The 21,671-nt window shown below is 40.1% G+C and overlaps 1 protein-coding gene across 1 annotated transcript in view; it reads left to right on the top strand.

Moving 5' to 3' along the window:
- The window catches only part of LOC138249227 (collagenase 3-like), a 139,295-nt gene that overhangs the window by 11,606 nt on the left and 106,018 nt on the right, over window positions 1-21,671 (top strand). Inside the window, exons 2-4 of the mRNA XM_069203203.1 lie at window positions 7,015-7,256; window positions 13,376-13,524; window positions 17,664-17,795. Of these exons, the coding sequence (XP_069059304.1) occupies window positions 7,015-7,256; window positions 13,376-13,524; window positions 17,664-17,795 (523 nt within the window). The remainder of the gene's footprint in view (window positions 1-7,014; window positions 7,257-13,375; window positions 13,525-17,663; window positions 17,796-21,671) is intronic.

Here is a 21,671-nt window from a genome sequence, read left to right on the forward strand (position 1 = left end):
CACTCCCCAAAACCAAAAACGCCCCACCCCCCCAACCCCACCCCAAAACCTAAAACCCCCTGACCCCCCACCCACTCCCCAAAACCAAAAACGCCCCACCCCCCCAATCCCACCCCAAAACCTAAAACCCCCTGACCCCCCACCCACTCCCCAAAACCAAAAACGCCCCACCCCCCCAACCCCACCCCAAAACCTAAAACCCCCTGACCCCCCGCCCCCTCCCCAAAACCTAAACCCACCACTTACCTTCACCAAGTCCCTTCTTTGTACCTTAACCACGCATGTTCGCTGTTCAGAACATACGTAGTTAAGACACAAAAAACCGAAGTTGTGGTTAGAAAAAGCATTGTTGCGCTTTCGTTAACCACGACCTTCGGGAAAAGAAGTCATAAAAAAGGATGTTTCCCGTATTGGATTTGTTAGTGCTTGTAAATACAGAAATATATCCTCTTATTGTGGTTTTTGCTTAAGTATATGCAGTGTTAGCCGCTACCCTTTACCATGAAGTTCTTAAAAGGCAGTCAAGTAGCTCGTGTCTATAGCATGCATGGTACATTAAATATTCTAAATAAATACTTTGAGGAAGCTGTGGCTCTCACATTTATACATTACTGCAATGTAAGGTCTGTCACTTCAACTAATAATAACTTGTTTTCATATGTATTACTTCATTCATCATTTTTGCTGTATCTACACAAGGTACATAATAGATGCTTCTTATGTGCAATTTAAAGATACATATGTAAATTTGCATTGTGCCATCTTTTGGACAGTGTCTCCCCCTGCACTACTGTTATATTACTTGTTTTCATAAACTTCCTTATCCAAAGAAGTCTATATAATAGTTATTCTTAGTTCATGACAATGTGAATCTCACAACGATAATGCTCAGTTTAATCAAATTTCATATTTATTCACTTCTTTCGCGAATTGTTCTTGAAAATAATATATCCATCTTGGTGAACAACATGTACATTATAAACATCCTGATGCATTTCGGACCCTGATTGGTCCTTTTCATGGGTTTATGCTCTGTAAAAAAAAATAATGATAACATTGGAATAAACAAACCAAGGAACTGTGGAAAATCAATTTAATCTGGTAATCTATCCACATTCAGGATTTTATATAGCAAAAAACATTAATGATCCTAAATATGTTTGTATGAGATGAAACAATCTACATGATGTAACATAACTTGAAATCAAGTTTTAACTACTTCTTCATGATGAATGAATCAACGGTATGGATATTGTAAATTCACTAAGTACATATAACTCAACTTTCAATTCAGGTGATGACCTAATTTTGTTAACCAACCACCCTTCCTCAAAGATACATCAGTGAGTAAAAGAATGAATCATGACCGTTATTGACACCCATATACATGGTTTCAACTCACCTTCAAAATCTCCTTGAGGGGATCAAAATTCATCCTGTGACATGGTGAACCGCCGCCATATTGAGTCGCTTTTTAAAATTCAGAACTACTGTGATCAAAAGAGGACTGGAATTGGTAGTTCCTGTTTGCGTGCAAATTTAAATATCACTATGTCAAACATAATTGATCATATGGATCAAACTATGGCTCATTATATGGCTCCCTTATGGTATGGACGTAACATGCTCTGTTCAAGTGCAATTTAACTAAAATTGTGGTTAGAAGCGGAATGAAAACCTGTTGTATGGGTATTCTGATTGGAAGCGGAAAGAAAATCTGTTGTATGTGTAAAAGTTTGATAGTATGACTAGCAGCTAACTAATGTGAAAATTCTGATCTAATGTTCATACACTATATGAGAATACTTAAGGTTCTAAATTTCTGGAATATCAGAATAAGTCAAACTCAGTTGCCATCTTGGGATGGTAAAATTTCTTTTCACTGTTCTTACTGAGGATGACTGTTCTAATCTCATGTCTTAAATAAACAGGGTGGGTCATTACAGTGTGATGTTAACACACAATTCAGACCAAAAATTGTTGTTGTTCAAAAACAATAACATTAATATAATAATAGGAACCCGTCTGACCAATTTGTTTATAATAAATAGTCATCCAGAGAAAAATTCATGCTGATAATGACTGGATGTGATTATCTATTTACTTATTCTAATGTAATAAGTAAGTAAGACACTTGAAAAAATCTTGGTTGATGTATCTTTCAATAAAATCATTCAAAAATAGGGGATGTTCCACAATAAATTCTCATAGGAAGCAACTGAATTTAATATGGTCATTCAATCCATAAGTATTCATTTTCTTGATCCAAAAAATGTCTTCATGTAGTAATTCTTTTCCGTGGTCAATGTCAACTTCCATATTAAGTTTGTGACTGTTTTTGCATGTGTTGACTCAGACATCAAAGAGCATATTTGGAATACAGTGCATTTTACTATCTGAAAGTGTTTCTATGCTCTGCAAACTTTAGGGTATATTGTCCTGAGCCCCAGACATGAAGTTTTAAGAAAGAGATGAAGAAATCAATCAAGTTTAAGAAATTGTGTTGTTCCTTCTGAACATGCTTTATATCCACTGCACCCAGTTACTCAAAAGAGTTTCTCATTAAAGCACCAGGGAAATCTAGTAACTTGACTAGGTCATGTTAGCACGTCTGACCTTATTTGGTTTCTTATCTTTAGTTTATAAAGGGACACGCTAGAGGTTCGTTGGACCTTTTGACTGCACTTAGAGTAAATCCCGATACCAATGAATAACAATATCAATCAATAACATTATTGATCTTTGGAGTCAGTAATTTCCACGCACCATGACCCCTTTGGCCATGAATAACCACACATTTATGTGAAAGTTATAATGTTTACTTCCCAATATTAACAATGCTAATGTCATGTAACTTAGGGCCAGATGTAGAAAGGGTTTTATGTGTCGCAAACAGCGAAAATCGCTGTTTGCGACACGCAAAACCCACATCGCGATGCCCATTCCCATTTTGGGTTACCGACTCGCAAAATGGGACTGCAAGTCGCAAATAGAAAGGGGTGTTCCCCTTATTTGCGAGTCACATCGCGATGCAGGATTGCTCTGTGACCGCGAACGCGGTCGCAAAGCAATCACAGTTACCACCAGTGTCACACTGGGGGACCCCTTCCCCTTTGTGAATGGCCTTGAAAAAAAAAATTCAGAGCAGGCAGTGGTCCTATGGACCACTGCTTGCTCTGAAAAAATAAAACTGACACGTTTCATTTTTTTATTTGTAATGCATCTCGTTTTCCTTTGAAGGAAAATAGGCTGCTTTACAAAAAAAAAAACTGCTTTAATTAAAAGCAGTCACAGACTTGGTGGTCTGCTGTCTCCAGCAGGCCACCATCCCTGTGAGTGCTGCGACTCGCAAGGGGGCCGCAAATTGCGACCTCATTCATATTAATGAGGTGGGCCTTTGCGACCCCCTTGCGACTCGCAGATGGTGTCAGGGACATCACCCTGCATTGTGACGCTCAAACTCGCAATTTGCGAGTCGCAATGCAGGATTTTCCTACATCTGGCCCAAAATCTCAAAGTCAAATGATAAACATACAGAAAAGCACTGATTGACCAAATCTTCTAAAGAATCTCAATTTAACTAAAGCATTGTATGCTCACACATTCTAGGATTATAGTACAACTCAATAGCAAGAATAACTGCACAATAGAAATAGCATACATTTAGATTCAGCAAAGAAACAACATCAACTGTTGTTAATAATTAGCAAACCATCTTCTGGAGTCTCCTATCTAGCCTTCTGATTAGAATAGCATGTTTGGGCTTCATGCAAAACAATTTAGTCAACACAAATTTGGAAAACATCTCCTTGGTATAATTCACAAAGCTGCAACTGTCTTCATCAACTGGACATCGGTTCGGTCAGCATCAGCATCAGGCCATGAAAGAGAATGGTTCAGAACAGGGGACTCTAAGCTATCCGAACCATATGGAAACCAATGTCTAAGTATTCAGCAATGGAAGTCTAAGCATTAAAGATAAAGATGGAATTCTCCAAGTAAGAGGATCAAACTAAGAATGAGCACACCTCTTAGGCAGAAACTGAAAATGGAATGAGCATGAAGGTGAGAATAATTGGAATGGCGCACTTCTCTTTGTGCAGTTGGGCTAAGTTAGAATCATCCAGAGCTCTTTCCATGTTGCTATTGGTCAAAGAATCATACGTTTACATTTAGTCCAATGAAGTTAGAACTTCAAATCTTAGATATAACTAAACTGTCTTCCACATGTTTAGTTTAGTTTAGTTTAGTTCAGTTTAGTTTAGTTTAATGAATTTTTAGAGCACATGGCTTCCCGAGGGCTTCCCAGCGCTGAAGGTTGACTATAAACTCATCAAAACCTATAATGAGAATAAAAATGTTACGAAGGAAGATTCCAGCCGTTCTTGTTGAAGTTCCAATGGAAGAGAATTTCAGAGGTGTGCAGCTTTAACTGAGAACGAGTTGCCTCCCCATGTTGCTTTCCTGAAACGGGGTATGTTGACCAACGAGGCAGTGGAGGATCTGAGTGACCTTAGAGGGACATATGGCGACATACAATGCCTGAGAAACCACGGGGCTTTGTTGTGGAGGGCTTTATGTGTCATGCAGATGGCCTTAAAATGGATGCGTTGTTTTAACAGAAGCCAATGAAGAGAAATCAGGGCTGGTTTGGCCAACAGATGTCTGGGAGTATTCATAAGCAAATGTGCAGTGGAATTTTGCACGACTTGCAATCTCCTTATCACATAGTGCACTGAGCTAAGAAATAGGTAATTGCCATTGTCTAAGTGGGACAGTATGAGTGCCTGAATAATAAGTCTTCTGGCCAAAAAAGGTAAGATCTTGAATATTTTCCTTGTGGTTCTTAATGGGCCGAAACAGGATGCAGCCAGCTTTTTAGATTGAAGGTCCACCCTGAGGCGGGGGTCTAACCAGAAGCCTGAACTCTTTATGTTTTCTTTGGGAGGGGGAAGATTTTCAAAATTTTCCAGTGCTAACGCAGGAGACTTAGGAAGAGCATGATTTCCAATTATCATTACTTCAGAATTTTCATCATTAAGTTTAAGTTTAGAGACAGTCATCCATTTAGCTACATCCGTGAGACAGGGAGATAGATTAGATTGGGCGGTGTTTCCGGAATTCGAAAGAGAAACTATCAGCTGGGTATCGTCGGCGTATGATATTAAGGAAAGGCCATGTGGTTCAACGATTTTAGCTAAGGGGGACAGATAAATATTAAAAAGAGTGGGGCTCAGCGAGGAGCCCATAGGGATCCCGCAAATGAGAGAAAATGTGTTGAAAAGGAAGGAGCGGTCAAGAACTTGAAAAGTTCTATCTTTCAAGAATGAGGAAAACCATCTTAGTGTAGTACATGTTGATGATTGGCTCCTCTTCTTCTGTTCCGATCGTCGGACTCGTCAGGTAACAATTTTGTATCTCTCTGTCCTTCAGTCAGTGCATCCATTGTTAGCTCCTGGGAACATCACTTTTACACACACTAAAGTCTACAATGTATCTATAGTTAGTACAGCATATTCTAGCAAGCAGTTCTCATAGGAAAGAAAGCATTTACTAGTGTTTAGTCAATACGGTGGAAAAATACAAATCTATTTCTCCACGCAGCCATTTTGTGTGAATCATTTAAACAGTGCAACTTAACATGAGGCTGTGCAACTAGGCCCAAGACCTAGCTAACTTAAGACCTACACTTAAAAAAGCAAATACATAATACATAACCATTAATATAACATACTACTACATTAATCTAAACATGAGTATGTCATACTTGTTAGCAATTAATAAGGACACTTCGTGATTACACTCAAGTAGGTACATTTTCCATGTTGTGCATCATTTTCTATATTAATTAATTTTCTATGCAGATTCATAATTCGGAATACATGAATATTTATTAGGAAGAATTCAGCGCATTAGGAAATGCACATGCCACTCCATCGAAACTTAGGTCCGAAAGACTGAGTCAAGGACCCTTAAAAAAGGCAATGAATTCTGACTCAGGTAAATTTGCAATGGAAGTGTATCAGCTAGAACGTTGCTGCTTACATAATATTGGAAAATTACAGGTTGATAATTGTTTATCCTTAATTCTGTCTATGTGTTCATTCATGTAAAATTCCATTCCTGTGCACTCTTGGTATACATCTCAAAAGCAACACCAACTAATTACCCTTTTCAGGCCAAAAGAATCAGAGATTCTGTTAACGTCTGTGACTGTCAGGGGAAGTTACAGGATGATACTAGACCCTAGATAATTTTGTGATAAAAGGTATAATAGCACAATAGTCCCTTTTGTTTTACATTTTTTTTTAGTTATTATTTTTAGTTTGTAGTTTAGTCAGGTCCCTATTCCTCTGCTATCACTGGGCTGGTCACTGTTTGATTCCTATTACTGGCCATCAGGTGATTGCAGAGGTTGTAGGGTCCATGATGCCTTTGGGACTACATGCAAACGAAAACTGCATTCAAGTATAGACCGGACACTCAGACCTTTTGGTTTTAGGCTGTTGTCCTTCTTGGTCTTACTTCCCTCGTCATGATCCATGCCTCAGTCACTTTTCTGACACTCCTACTCGCCTGGTGGCAAGAGAGAATTCCAGTGGTGTTCTTGAGACTTAGGCACTCCTGCCATGTTGGGCATCAAGCTCTCTGGATGCTGTAAGCATGGGGACAGAGTAGCTCAATCCAGCTAGCTTGTATCTCTACAGGTGTTTCTGTCATCACATGCTCAAATTATACCTCATTCTTCTCAAAACATGAGCCTCATGGATCAGTCGGCTTCTAGGTCGCTATCTTGGTCACACCTTGGGAAGAAATGTGGTCATTACAAACATTTCTGGAAATATTTTAGCTGTATAATTTGAGGGATTGAATAAATGGCTCAGAAACGGATTAAATATGCAGCAATTCCACAGCACCATTTATAGACTATAGGTCTAGATTAGAAATAAATTGTCATACTTTGCATATGGGTAAGATAATTCCTGTTACTGTACAAACTGTGTCTTTCTACAGGGCTACCTTCAACAATATTACAGCCTGGGTGGAAACTCCACACTACGAAGAAAAAGATTCACTGAAACATTCAGTAGCATGATGAAAAAAATGCAGAATTTCTTTGGCCTAAATGTGACTGGATTGCTGGATCTTGAAACCCTATCTCATATGAAGGAATCTCGTTGTGGAGTCCCAGATGTTCAAAACTATGAATTCCATGCAAATAAACCCAAGTGGCAGCGGAACACAATAACATACCGGTATGTTTCCTAACATCACGTCAACAAGGTATTTTCTCCCACTGTAGGATAGAGACTTTTTAATGCAAGTGAAGAAGTGTTACAATCTACAACTATATTTTAGTTTCCAGAAAGCATATTTTCTAATAATAATTTCTGTGGTGTGGTATTTATTATCAGTGAATGTTTGAGGTCAGGTTAGTAACTTGTGTCCACCAATACATCAAAGCAAAATAAGCAATGATGATGCCAATAGGCCTGGCTTATAACAGAACATGCATCTACAGCCACTGTAGAGTTTAGGCACTCAATATGTCACTATGCATACACTATGTCATTCATCCTTGCACTCATCCTCCATTCATTCCCCCACTTACTCAACAGCAATAAAACACATGCATTGAATCAACAGACATATGCAAGAAAATTAAAAGAGTAAATGTATAAAAAGAAAATATGCCACCATCTAAACATGTCAGAGTTATGCTTGCAATAAATAATAAAATTATGCATAGCAGTGGGTGGCCATCTTGCAATGGCACTGTACATAGTGTATTGTTGTTTTCGAGTTCCAACATGGGTGGCACGTTTAGAAGGAATGTGTTATCTTTTATGGAGAAGTAAGACAATGATATACTGTGCAAATACATTGGTCTCACAAAAATAAAGCCAGAGTGGGAGGCTATCTGAGAATAGTGATAGTTATAGCTATTCATATTGTACCGATCCCATATGGCTATCATAATGCTTCTAAATGTGGCAACTATCTTGTAACAGTAAAGTGATAATGTACTTTGGACCATGCAAGGTGCAGTGCACTGCAGATGAACTATTGTTTGGGAGGCTACCCTAAACAATTGACAGTGGCTAAACAAATTGCGAGCATTTCTTCCACCATCACATTTTGAGCGTTAGATTTTGCAAAAACTTAGTCTGGACTGCTGTCTTTGTTTTTATAATAAATAGATACAACTCATTGAATCTGATAAAACGTTTGCCATGAACGAATCAGGCTTGTATGCTATATCATTGGCTATGAATGAAGCAATATGAATGAGTCTAAGTAGCTGGTATGCAACCAAGAAGCTGTACCCATCTCATGTCGATCATTTTATCTATGTCTTTATGCTACTACCATTACTTCAAATCTCTGATCCATATAGTTCAAGTTAAAACTCTATGGATTGAGTGATCTCTTTGGATCAGTGTTGGACTTGGCCCTTTCCTTTTTGCATGGTCATCCCCAACTTTTTTTGTCTTCTTCCTCCTATTTTTTCTGACCTGTTTTTGTTGGCTTTAGGACTCTGGGCACTGTACCACTGCTAACCAGTGCTAAAGTGCATTTGATCTGTGTAAATGAAGCTGTTGATTGGTTTATCCATGATTGGCATATGTGATTTACTGGTAAATCCTAAGCAGAGTGGACTAGAGGTGCCCAGGGCATGTAAATCAAATGCTACAAATGGGCCTGCAGCACTGGTTGTGCCACCATCATTAGTAGCCCAGGAAACATGGTTCAGACCTGCCACTGTAGTTTCTGTGTGCAGTTTAAAACTACCAATTTGACCTGGCAAGTGTTTATACATATAAGGCACCCCTAAAGTAGACCCTAGATAGCCCCATGGGCAGGGTGCAGTGTATGTTAAAGGTGGGGCATGTACTGATGTGTAACAGTGAAATACTGTAAATACTAAATTAGGTTTTCACTGTTGCAAGGCCTATCTCTCTCATAGGTTAGCATGGGGGGCTGCCTTTAAATGTTATTAGAGTGCAGATTCCCTTTGAGAGCAGATAGAAATATGGAGTTTGTGGTCTCTGAGCTCACAATTAAAAAATATATCTTTTAGTGAAGTTGGTTTTTAGATTGCAAGTTTGAAAATGCCACTTTTATAAAGTAGACATTTTCGTGCTTAAACCATTCTGTGACTCTGCCTGCTTGTGGATTCCCTGTCTACGTCAGTTTGACAGTTGGGCTGTTTGCACCTTTCCTCTAGATGGTGACACAAAGGAAGCTGGGGTGTAGCCTGCATATTCTGATGAGCCATCTGTGCTCGGAGGGGAGGGAGGAGTGGTCATTAACACCTGAAAGGGCTGTGCCTGCCCTCACACAATGCAGTCTCCAATCCCCTGGTGTGTCTGGGGCCTGCCCTGGGCAAGTCAGGATCTTGCACACAAGAGAGACTTTGCTTTGAAGTTTACCAACTTCAAAGGCAGAAAGAGGTATAGGTATTGGAGCCAAAACCCCAGACTTTAGATCACTTCTGGATTCAAGAGGTACCTCTGCCAAGGATAAGAGCTGAAAAGCTGAGGAGAAGTGCTGCCCCTGCCTGTGACTGTGCTTTGTTGTGCTATCCTGCAGATGCTGCTTCTGCCTGTGAAAGGGGACAAAGACTGGACTTTGTTGTGCAGTCCTGCTTGAGAACAATCTCCAGGGAGTTAAACTGAGCTTGCCTCCTGTTGTTGAAGTCTCAGGGCAATCAAAGACGTCCCCTGCCAGCACCTGGACTCTCTCTTGAGACTTCTGCCCTGCCAAGTGGTGCCCTATCCAGTCCCTGGGCCCTTGAAAGGTGAAGCTGGTGGACAAGAGCTGAAAATCCCCACACAGAACGCCGTATGGGGAAATTTTCAACGCACCATCTGCGACACGGTTGATAAACGACGCCCAGCCAGGTTCGCGGATTAACTTGATGCTCCACCTGCATCGCAGCTGGGAGATTGACGCATCACGGCTGGAGAAATGATGGCAACACCCACTTGCGGATGCTGATAACGATGCAAACCCCACGCAGTGCGGTTGTCTGATACCATGTGACCGGATTTTCCACATATCATCCCTTGGCGTCAAAGTCAAAGACTCTGCGCGGACCTGAGGGGCCCATCCAGAAATCGACACATCGCTCTCTTGTGAGGGAGAAAAATGACACATTGCAGACCCAACCGGAGAAGGAATTGACCAACGGCTTCACTTGCGAGTAAGGAATCGAAGCAACGCTGAACTTTTCCAACGCACGCTTGCCAGTGCGGCTTTATTTTTGATGCTAACCAGGTACTTTGTGCACAATCATCGTTTCCGCTGTTTTCGAAGGATTAAGACTATTATTCTTTTGAAAATTCATATTTTAACTTGTATATGTTGGATTTTTGTCATTTTGGTCTTTTTTGATTTAGATAAATATTACCTATTTTTCTAAACCTGTGTTGTGTCATTTTGTAGTGCTTCACTGTATTACTGTGTGTGTTGGTACAAATACTTTACACATTGCTTCTGAAGTTAATCCTACCTGCTCGTGCCAAGCTACCAAGGGTGTGAGCGGGGGTTAACTGAGTGTGATTCTCCTTTACCCTGACTAGAGTGAGGGTCTTTGCTTGGACAGGGGGTAACCTGACTGCCAACCAAAGACCCCATTTCTAACAATCAGCAACAGCCTTTTACCATATTCTGGGTCCTGGTTTGTATGATGACCAGATCTGTTTTTCAGTTTTACAGCCGGGCTTTTTTGAGACCTGGAGAAGAATGATAATGTTGAAGGTGTTAATGGAAGCTAAAAGCCCAAATAAAAAAAGGTACCTTGTGGTGTGTCCGCACAGCTCTTATCCTCTCTTATAACATTACTGTTGCAAAGAGCGCTTGCATCTTCCACTAATGATCTGTTCTTTCCATCAAAGCATCTATTGTATTAGCGAGATATTAAATCCATTCCCAACTTAAATGATTTCAGCAACATCCAAAATGTCCAGCCTGCTGCGGTCTAAATATCTCTATGTGTCAGCATTTACATATTGTTCAGGAACTCGTAGTGAGTACAGACTTAGTGCTAAAGAGCTTCTCTTTTAAGTACTGCTACATGCCTTTGTGAATAACCCCCAAAATATCCAACTCTCTATTAGTAAAAGTGCTTAATGGGCACAGTCCTCTATGTTTGTACTAAATGTATATGAATAGTGTCTGAAAATTCCAATTTTATTCCCATTTGTGATATTTAGAAAACAATTCACCGAAGACATGTAAGAGCATGTAAAAGAGTGCTACTGGAATACTACTTTATGTACTTCAAAATGCCTTTGTGTATAGACTCCAACATATCACTGATCGATAGTTAGGGCCTTATTTAGCATTTGGCAATAGGATACTGAGGGATATTCTGTCCACTGTTACAAGTACAATAGGCTATAACACATTTGTAATATGGAGAATGAGTAATATGATGCACATTTTAAATTAAATATTATGTATCAAATATCAATTACTAGACACATTCTAACATTTAAAAAGAGGTATATCCAAGAGAAATAATTCCCTTGATCTGGAAATATGAGAACCCCAAAGCTCTGAGGAGGGAACTGCTGCATTCCACCTTAAGTGGGTTGGTGGGGGTTTGACAATGCCAGCTATTTACTAATACACATACACTACTCAATGGAGAGCTTTCTTGAAACAATTTTTTAGCAGTTGCGACAATTCGTAGTGGAAATAGGAAGGACAATACGTGGTAGCCCTCCTAACATACTAACATGACTAGCATCTAAATTTGCCCACCTGGCTTGCTTTTGGTGGAGGGAAAGCCAATTTGTTAATGTCAAGAGTACACTTTCAATGTCTGGTAAAACCAACCTCACCTCCATCTTGTGCACAGGAGCAGGCCAGGAGCTTCCACATAGAACATATAGACCTCCATTCATATGGGTCACTCATAGACCCAATGAATGTACCACAGAGGCCATGTACACAAACATCCACAACATACACTCAGGAGGTTTTTGCGCTAGATACCTTTGTATCATCTGCGTTTCCGCTATTGTAAAACCAAACTAGAATGTGATTAGATAACATGGAATATAAAACTGATTGAGGGTTGGCGGGATGCTCTCAGCCACTGCCATATAACTCCTTTTCCGTAAGTAAAACAACCTCTTTAGTGCAGTGATGTTAAAAAGAGAGAATATCATTAAACAATAATTTTGCTAATGGGTCACAAAAAGACCTACCTCATGCTTGTTAATGAGATAGGTCACAATTTGAGACCCACTAGTATTCACTGCCATTACAGGGATGGGAGCCTGCTGGGGTCAGTAGACCACCATGTCTGTGATTGCTTTTAAATAAAGCAATCTTTTTTAAATGGAGCCTGTTTTACGTAAAGAAAAAGAGGATGCATTAAAAAAATTAAACATTTTAGGTTTGTTTTTTAAGAGTAGGCAGTGGCCCATGAGACTACTGCTTGTTCTTCAAAAATATTTTTTGAACATTCTCAAGGAGGGAGTGTCCCTAAGGGACCCCTTCCTATTTGTGAATATGTTACCACCACTTTTTAAATGGTGGTATAATATTATTACATTTTTACAATGGGATTTTGCTCACAAAACAATAATACTGTACATACCATCCTGATTCAGTATTTGAAAGGGACGCCCCAAAAACCGCCCTTCCAAAATCACAAATCACAAATACAAATTGTGATTTGGTAAAAAGATATTGAATCGCATTTTGCATTTTGTACATCAGAAAAAGAATTATTTTGGTCCCAAATGGCCCAATTCTGCAAATCGGGCTAAAAATGCTTGTACATCTGTCCTTCTCTCCTTACCTTCCTTCCTCTGCATGCCATCACTTACTGAAGGTAGCCTCCCCTCAGTCGCATGCTCGCCTGCTTTAATCTCTATTTTTGTGTTTTTTGCAAATGGCAAACAACTTCCTTCATAGATCACATGCTCACCTTCTTTAAAGGCCTATCCCTGCAACTTAACAATACCTAATCTACATCATCCTATCTATTCATTCCATTTACCATTTGCATTAAGCCTCATAGTCTCCTATAACAATCACACTTAACTCCTTTTAATTTAATTCACCACAAAGAAACAGTACTAAATGTCTGGTGTGGTTTCCTGAGAGCACATAACTAATTCTAATGACCAGCATAACCACTTTAACCACTAACCTTGGGGTCCAGAGTAGCATGCTACTCGCTGTACAACATTTCAACGCCTGGTGAAGGGTAGTAAGCACTATACAAATACAAATGCGTTTGAAGTTACAAAGAGGCCATGCTGCGCAAACTACGATAATGGTTGACATTTTCTTGCTTTCAGGATATATATAGTGCCAACTTGTCCATTCATTTGTGTCATTCTTTGTGCAGGGTGCAAAACTACACCAGCCAACTGAAACATGATGACGTGGACCAAGCTCTTGAAAAAGCTTTTAAAGTATGGAGTGATGTTACACCACTGAATTTTGTCAAACTTGATCATGGCGATCCTGATATCATCATAACATTCGCTGCAAAAGGTAATCTTTTCAAGACTATCCAAATTGTAGTTGTTTTTCTGAATGAGACAGCATAGTCGTACAATGACTCTCTCCCACACTAGTGCAAAATATTAACTCAGTACATTTGTTTTTTTCATATGAGGTGCACGTCTTTATTTATTAGTTTGTTTTTTATTTATATTACATATTTAGTTAACCAACTAGGAGTGATTAGTAAAGGATTCAGGAAAAACAAAGGCCTTTTTATTGTGGGCAGTTAATGTACATCGGAAAGCGTTCATAGACCAAGTATTTAGAGTATTTCTGCCATGTTCATTTTGTGTGTGAGTTAAAGTCCCACAAAGTTACTTCTCTGTATTTCGCTAATGGGAGAGAGCAGGCCTGCCGCTGCTCTTTTCCCCTGCACTGGCGCTATTTAGTACTGCCTAGCACTAAGCATACACCTTTTCATTGCAGTGCAAAGGTGTGTGTGTGTCCCGACTAGTATAGGTTTTGTGTTGGGAGGGTACACTTCCATTAGAAAATCCTATAGACATTGCTTTAAAACATTTCTTACACTGGGCTGCCTGCAGTATAGGTGCAATGCTTGAAATGCTAGCAGAAATTAAAAGATTTATCCGACTTTGCACCTGCCTGAAGGAAATGTTATTTTTGGATGCAAAGCCAGGTCTGATACTCTTTGTAGATCTGGCTTTGCGTCACAAAACACGAATGGTAATGTTGGAATGCCTAAGAACCATTCACTGAACGCCCCTTTTAAGCAATCTCGCACAGCACAGTGTAGAGTTCTATTTGTTCCATAAGAAGGAAAACTTTCCAGCGTCAAAAAGTTTTGCACTGGAAAGAAATTACTGTATCAAGACTTTGTCCCACTTTGCATTAGTTTGCATAGCTTTTGTAGTGGCAACAAATCTACATAAAGGATCCAATTAACAAATGTGCTACTGTGGCTCAACAGAAAATCTAAAAGGGTGAGAACAGGAAGGTACAATTTACCATATGATATGGATCTGCCTTATTCTACAACCTTTCTGGGAGGCAGTATTGAGCTAACTGCATGATATGGATAATTCTGACCTTAATCAGCCCCAAAGCTGATCCTGTTTGGAATCTGGCAAATGGTGAAACCCCCTAGATATTCTGTGTTCACAGTGGCAAAAATAATGTGGCATGTGATTAGGGCAGTCAAATAGTTCCGTTATCATGGTGCAACAGATTAGACTGGTATATGGACTCTGAAATGGCAGGCTACCAAAACACGGGGGTTCCTGAAATCATGTTGATCAAGTATGGGGGCTATGTGACAATAGTCTCATTTTGGGTGAATGTATTGTACAGTGTATGCATTGAATACGGAAAATGTGTCTGAATTGGGGGTGTGATTAAATGGTCATATACAACTTTGGATCCCTACTTTTGTTTTGGAGCAGCTGTAATATGACACCATTCATTTAAAAAAAAAATTGCATTGTCATCATTAAAGAGTATGCTTAAGAAGACAGTCATGGAAATGTTTGCGCATAGTCCATAGTGTTATAGGCTAAATTACCACGTTTTCATATCCTCTTTGTCACTGTCTTGTTAACTATCTTAATTATTACCTGATCATCCACCTGTTAGAAGCTATAGAACCCCTTTAGAATCTTCAGCCCCTTTTGCGCGCTCTTCACTGATCATTATTCCCAATATTACTGTTGCATCAGACATGTTTTCTTGCTCTAGCTAATATTGCTCATGGGAAGTGGTCTTCAAATGTGGACTTCTGCTTCCGGTTCTGAAGCTTGAAATAATGAAAGAGCTTTCTTAGCTAAAAACTGTTCACATTTCAGTTACTAGTTAAAGTTGTTCTCCAGTACTCATGAGCTTAGCTAGGCACCTGCTCCTATTCTTTGTGTGAAGTCTCATCATGTGAGCAATGCTAGATATCTGGCTTAGCAGTGTACACATGTGGGTGTTGCCTGTACTTTACAAGTTCGTCTCTTTCAATAATTCCAGTAGGACTCTCATGTCCATAGGCTGTGAATCACAGCCTAATAGTTCACCATTTATTGATAAACCCTCTCGGACTTTAAAGCAGCCTATAAGGCGATTCCTTTCGTGTAACTATCTTTATTGCCACTACACCAACTAACAATAACATTTTACATGCACTGAATTTGCTAATGCCTACCACGGAGAACATGCCTTACCAACTTCTAAGCAGCTGTTACAAATAAGCTGTGTGTGTTTTAGTGCAGGATTCGGTTACAATGTATAACAGTCCATGTATTTTATTGCCTCTCAAAATATTAGCATAATAATAAATAATTTGTAATTGAAGGGCATTCAAGGCCTTATATGCAAAACCTTGGAATTCACTAACGATGTAATTCACTGAATTGGCCCTTTTGCGACCTTAAAAAAGCATTTTGGAATATACAAAAACCAAAATGCAATTCTGTTAGAGGGTACCAAATCACAATTTGGCTGTGTGAATCTGTATTTTCAAAGGGTGTGCTTAGGGCATCCCTTCTACATACCAAATTGCAGTGGTATGTATTAATGTTTTACTGACACCGCAAAGGAGATAGTGACCTATAGCAAAATGGGAAGGGTCCTAAAGGGACTCCCTCCCCTTTGAAAATGTAAAAGGTGAAACTTAAAAGTTTCATTTTCTTTTTTTTAAAACGCATCCCATTCCCCTCCAAGGAAAACTGTCTTCATTTTAAAAAATTGCTTTATTTAAAAGTGATCACAGGCGGGTGGTCTGCTGACCTCAGAAGGCCACCATACCCGTGATGACAGTGATTCCTAGTTGGTTACATATTGCAACCTATCTCATTAACATTCATGAGGTAGCTCACTTTGTGAACCCACTAGGAATTTGTATTTTAAATATATTCTTCAGTATACTAAGGAATTGAGATTTCGGAATTGTAATTCAGTAAGAATTGCACATTAGAAATCGCAATTCCGAAATTTTGTACGTCACCATTGGCATTTTGGTTTGTACAATTAACAAGGGGCAACACTACTGGTGGTGTAAAACACATCTTTGTGACAGAAGACATGAAGGATCAGAGTTGTGCATTGTTCCAGAAATGCACAGCTGTCATGTGATGTCCTGGACTGCGACATTTCACAGGTTAAGCGGCAAATGTGCTCCGTGCCACACAGCCCCTTCACATGGAAATATGCATATTCTGACAGTGGTGTTGTACCACATTATCACAGTAGAAAAATATAAACCTACACACATATGGCAACAGTGACGCTCTCTGAAATATCATCAAGGTGGAGTCAATAATCGTAAATCTACACCTACCTTGACAATATAATCAAGGGGATGATATTTTAATGATCTTTATAAAGAGTACTATTTGGGTGTCGGTAATGTGCCATAAAACCCTGACGGTCTGATTCCGAACTGTGCATATACCCTCACAAACTGGAGATGCATACACTTTTGTGCATTTGTTTTGCTTGCACAAGGTTTAGCGACCCCCTAAGGTGTGAGTAGTTGGTCCCTATTAATGGCCAGGACAGGAAGTCTCGACTCCGCACCCTAAGATGGAGGTGTCCATTACACGAACTGAGAGGTAAGAAGTCATTTAAAGCTCCTAGAAATCTCGTTTTCAGCAATTTGTTACTCTCCAGAGCCTTACACTCAGTTTTGTGAATTACCGGGAGATATAATGGGAATACTGTATAAGTACCATCTAATTACAAATATGTCTGCGGCTTCTGCAGCAGTTTCTTGCTCCAGACGAAGATTTATGGTCATGAGCAGTGGAAACAACGTTTCACAATGTGCATCCCCAAAATGTCTGCATATGCTTTAAAACACATGTAAAAAATGGCTGCTGGAAAGTTGATACCGGATATACGAATTCCAGTATGTCATAGGAACTCATACATCCGAGCCTTAGGTTTCCATTCCTATTGTTCAAACACCTGACATTTATAGAGCAAAGGAATGACATACAAGTTAATAAAGACAATGTGTTATTTGCATCTTGATCTGTGCCCCTTGCTCTCAGATGCATGGACTTTTCCAAGTCAGGTCAAAAAATAGAGTACAATGGTGTATGCTTGTTAAATTGCCAGAGCATCTGATCAAGAGACAGTGTTTACGCTGCAGTTAATATTCTTGTCATATGGTGTGTGCACTTTTCTAGGGCATGGAGATTTTTTCCCTTTTGATGGACCTCGTGGTGTACTTGGACATGCATATGAACCAGGCGAAGGCATAGGTGGGGATGTTCACCTGGATGACGAGGAATTGTGGACAATGGGATTTGTAAGAAAAGGTAAATTTGTTTTCCACTGTAACATTTAAATTTTTTGATCATAGAAACACAAAAATGTAGTATCTGCTAGGTGATATATGGAGTTATTTATGAGTTTAAAATAGGAAAACAGGGTAAGCAAGAATAAGCCAGATGGTGAGCAACCATTTTTTTGAACAAAACAAAAACAACGGTCAAATAGAGGTGATCTCAGAGTCACTGAGATCAAAAAGCCTGATTTAGAGTTTGTTGGAACCCATCTCCTGATGGAGTCTCTGTCTGCGAAATTCTGAGATATCTACCGGTCCAGCAGTCATCTCTGTCATTGCTAGAAACTGGCATCAGTGGCAATGATTTGTAAGGTTGACGGATACCACAGCAATTTTGCAATTTTGTTTTTCATTTTCCAAAATAAAAACCCAAAATGGGATTTTTCTTTTTAAAATAAAAAAGCAACGCCCCTCTTGCCATGGGATCTTTTTCAGATTGCAAGTTTTCGCAGTTTTCAATGCCCCTTACCGCAAGGTTTTACCTGGTGGTGGTGGTGGACAGTGAAACTGGCCATATGTTCAACCATTTGACACTGGGTGAGTGGACATAAGGCCAAACCTCTGATGGCCCTTACTTTTTTTGGGGGGTTATGTGTGCGGCAGAGACATAAGCCCTCATTATGAAAACGGCAGTCGAAATCGCTGTGTTCATGCTGGCAGTCTTCTCAGTGACCGCCAGCTTCCCCTGAACCCTGCCGGCCATATAAGGTACGTTCTGCTGGGCCGGCGGGCAGAAATGTTGTTTCCGCCCGCTGGCCCAGAGGAATTCCTGAAGTGGGACATTGACGACGGCTCCACATGGAGCCGCCACCAATGCCTCTGTGCTGCGGGTGCAGCTGCACCCGTAGTGCAGATCGCTGCCCAAAAATTGGGCAGTGACCTGCGCGAAGGGGCACTGCACAGGGGCCCCTGCACAGCCCATGCTAAGTGCATGGGCAGTGCAGGGTCCCCCGGGGGTGCCCCGGTGCACCCCGTCCGCCAACCTTTCCTTTCCTTTCCAGGCTGCAGGCTAAGGGATCATTATCCGAGGGGCAGCAACGCTGCCCTGCTGGATAATGATGCCGTCCACCACCAGGCTGCCTGACGGAGGCAGCCTGGCAGTGGGTGAGGGCCACCTATAGCGGCCCTCTCTGTCTTCATTATGTGGCGATGTGGGCCGCCATGCCAGCTGGCGTGATTTCCCGTCACCGCCGGCATGGCGGCCCACATCGCCAACATCACAATGAGGGCCGTAGTCTCCACTTTCGACATAATGAAGATCTACCCGACTGTAAATGAGGAGGGCGTACCTCCAGTTTGACAAAGACAATACTCGGTCGCTGTTGCATTCTTGAAGATTGTAAGTATATGATTCCTGCTCGTATTTTTCATCAATGTAATCTTTTCAACTATTACAACCCCAGCCTCAAGTTCATTCTTTACAATAAGTCCAAATCCAAACCGTGTTTTGTGTTTATTGATTTGTCTACCCATGAACATATGGCTCCTCAGTTCCCTCCCTAATTTTGCATATATTGCAATGAATAATACTCTAATTTCCTAAAATGAGGTCTTCCCCAAATGAAATGGTCTGTTGTTCTTGAGACGGGTCCAGCAAACAGAGCACTTTGTACTGTGTTGTTCTATACATTTTATGCACAATTTAGGATGATTTACCTTAAACCCCTTTTTATTGACCAGAATATAAGAACGCACCAGGACGCAATGACATTTTATTTGGTTTAACCAATCCTCATTTGTGTTATAATGTGTCACTCTACATTTCAAATGCTATTCATGTTAGGAAAAGTATCTATTTTTAGTTTGCACTGACTTGCTCTGAATATTTGTAAGTGATATGTTCTGTGTTCATCTGATTTTGAATATTTAATATACGAATGCTGATACTATGTCCCGGTTTGTTTTATTTATGTACTTTTATGACTATTTTGCATATGCCGATTAAAGTTTCCAAACCGAATACTCTAATGAATTGATAGTTAACTTTCTTCACAGAAGTAATAGCCTGATCATGATCTTGGCGGATGGAATAATTTATCACAAATGTGACAGATATTCCATCCACCATTTTACAATCTCCAAAGAATATCATGTGATCGTATTACAGTGCACAGGATATCCGTCACGTTTGTGATGGAGTAACCCCATCCAAGATCATAATTTTGGACAATACTACACAAATGCCACTTGATCCACAAGAATGGAAACATTTGTGCTTCTAACAATGTAGTGCACTCTATGATTTTCAGGTTGCTCTTAAAGTATAATGTTTTTACATGGTGCTACAAACTGCATGTGCTCAGACATAAGACAAATTGAAAATATGCTGTTCCTTTATTGTCCAGGAAAGTTAGAGAATTATTTGGATGCAGCTTTTTCATACTAATGCACTGTATCTTGAATTCATTTAAATGTATTTGTCATATTTATTTATTACAAAAATATGTTTTAAACAATGAAACTATACCACATTTTCAAAAGTGCAACATCAAATGGGGCCACCACATATTCTAATTAACAAACATTAGCAAATACAATTGGTCTTAGCTCTAAAACGGCAAGCTATTGGCTTTACCAATGCTTTTGCCACTGGCATGAACATTCCAGATTGGATGTCCATGTGTCATAACAGATGCGAAGACATGCATCATAATACATGCACATGCATGTGCACACATGACCAGCTGTCATGAAGTAGACTTTCAATTAAAAACGCCATTCCTAGATGCCTACCAAGGTGTAGGTACTCATTGTGAGGCATGCATTTGCGTACAATATGACAGACCAGGATCCATTTCTGCCTTTTTAATCTAATGTACAAATCATTTTCTGGGTTACAAATGGTCCAGGTCACAGAATCGGAATATTTGCAACTGGAAAAATGATTTTTAAAAGGTACAAAATGCAAAATGTGATTACATAACTTAGGGCCAGATGTAGCAAGCATTTTGCATGGTGCAAACTGCGAAAATCGCAGTTTGCGCCATGCAAAATGCTGATTGCGTTGCTCATTCACAATTTACGAGTCGTACCGACTCGCAAATTGTGAATGCGACTCGCAAATAGGAAGGGGTGTCCCCTTCCTATTTGCGACTCGCATCGCTATGCTAAATTGCTTTGTGAACGTGAATGCGGTCTCAAAGCAATTCGCAGTTACCACCAGTGTCACACTGGTGGTAACCCATTCTCAAAAGGGAAAGGGTCCCTATGGGACCCCTTCCCCTTTGTGAATGTTGCAAAAGGGTTTTTCAGAGCAGGCAGTGGTCCAGTGGACCACTGCCTGCTCTGAAAAACCGATACCAAATGGTTTTGGTATTTTTTTTATTTTGCACATCGTTTTCCTTTAAGGAAAACAGGCTGCAAAATAAAAAAAAACTGCTTTATTTAAAAAGCAGTCAAAGACATGGAGGTCTGCTTTCTTCAGCAGGCCACCGTCCCTGTGAGTGCAGAGACTCACTATGGGGTCGCAAAATTCGACCCACCTCATTAATATTAATGAGGTGGGTCTTTGCGAACCCATAGCGAATCGCAGACGGTGTCTGAGACACCGTTCTGCATCCGATTTTGCGAATCGGAAATTGCGAGTCGCACCGACTCGCAATTTCCAATTCGCAAAATCGGACCTACCTACATCTGGCCCCTATTTCCGAAATGCAGTTCTCATTTGTGATTCAGTATTTGGAAGGGGTGTGTTTTAGGTATTTTTCCAAATTCAGAATCGTTATGATATGTATTAACGTTTTGCGAGCGAATTCTGGTCACAAACAGTAATACTTTGCCACCATTTGAAAAGAGGGAGGACCCATTTGCAAATATGATCGGGTCCCTTTGCGACCCCTCCCCCTTT

Source organism: Pleurodeles waltl, chromosome 8 (genome assembly GCF_031143425.1).
Source record: "Pleurodeles waltl isolate 20211129_DDA chromosome 8, aPleWal1.hap1.20221129, whole genome shotgun sequence".
NCBI classification, from domain to species: Eukaryota; Metazoa; Chordata; class Amphibia; order Caudata; family Salamandridae; genus Pleurodeles; species Pleurodeles waltl.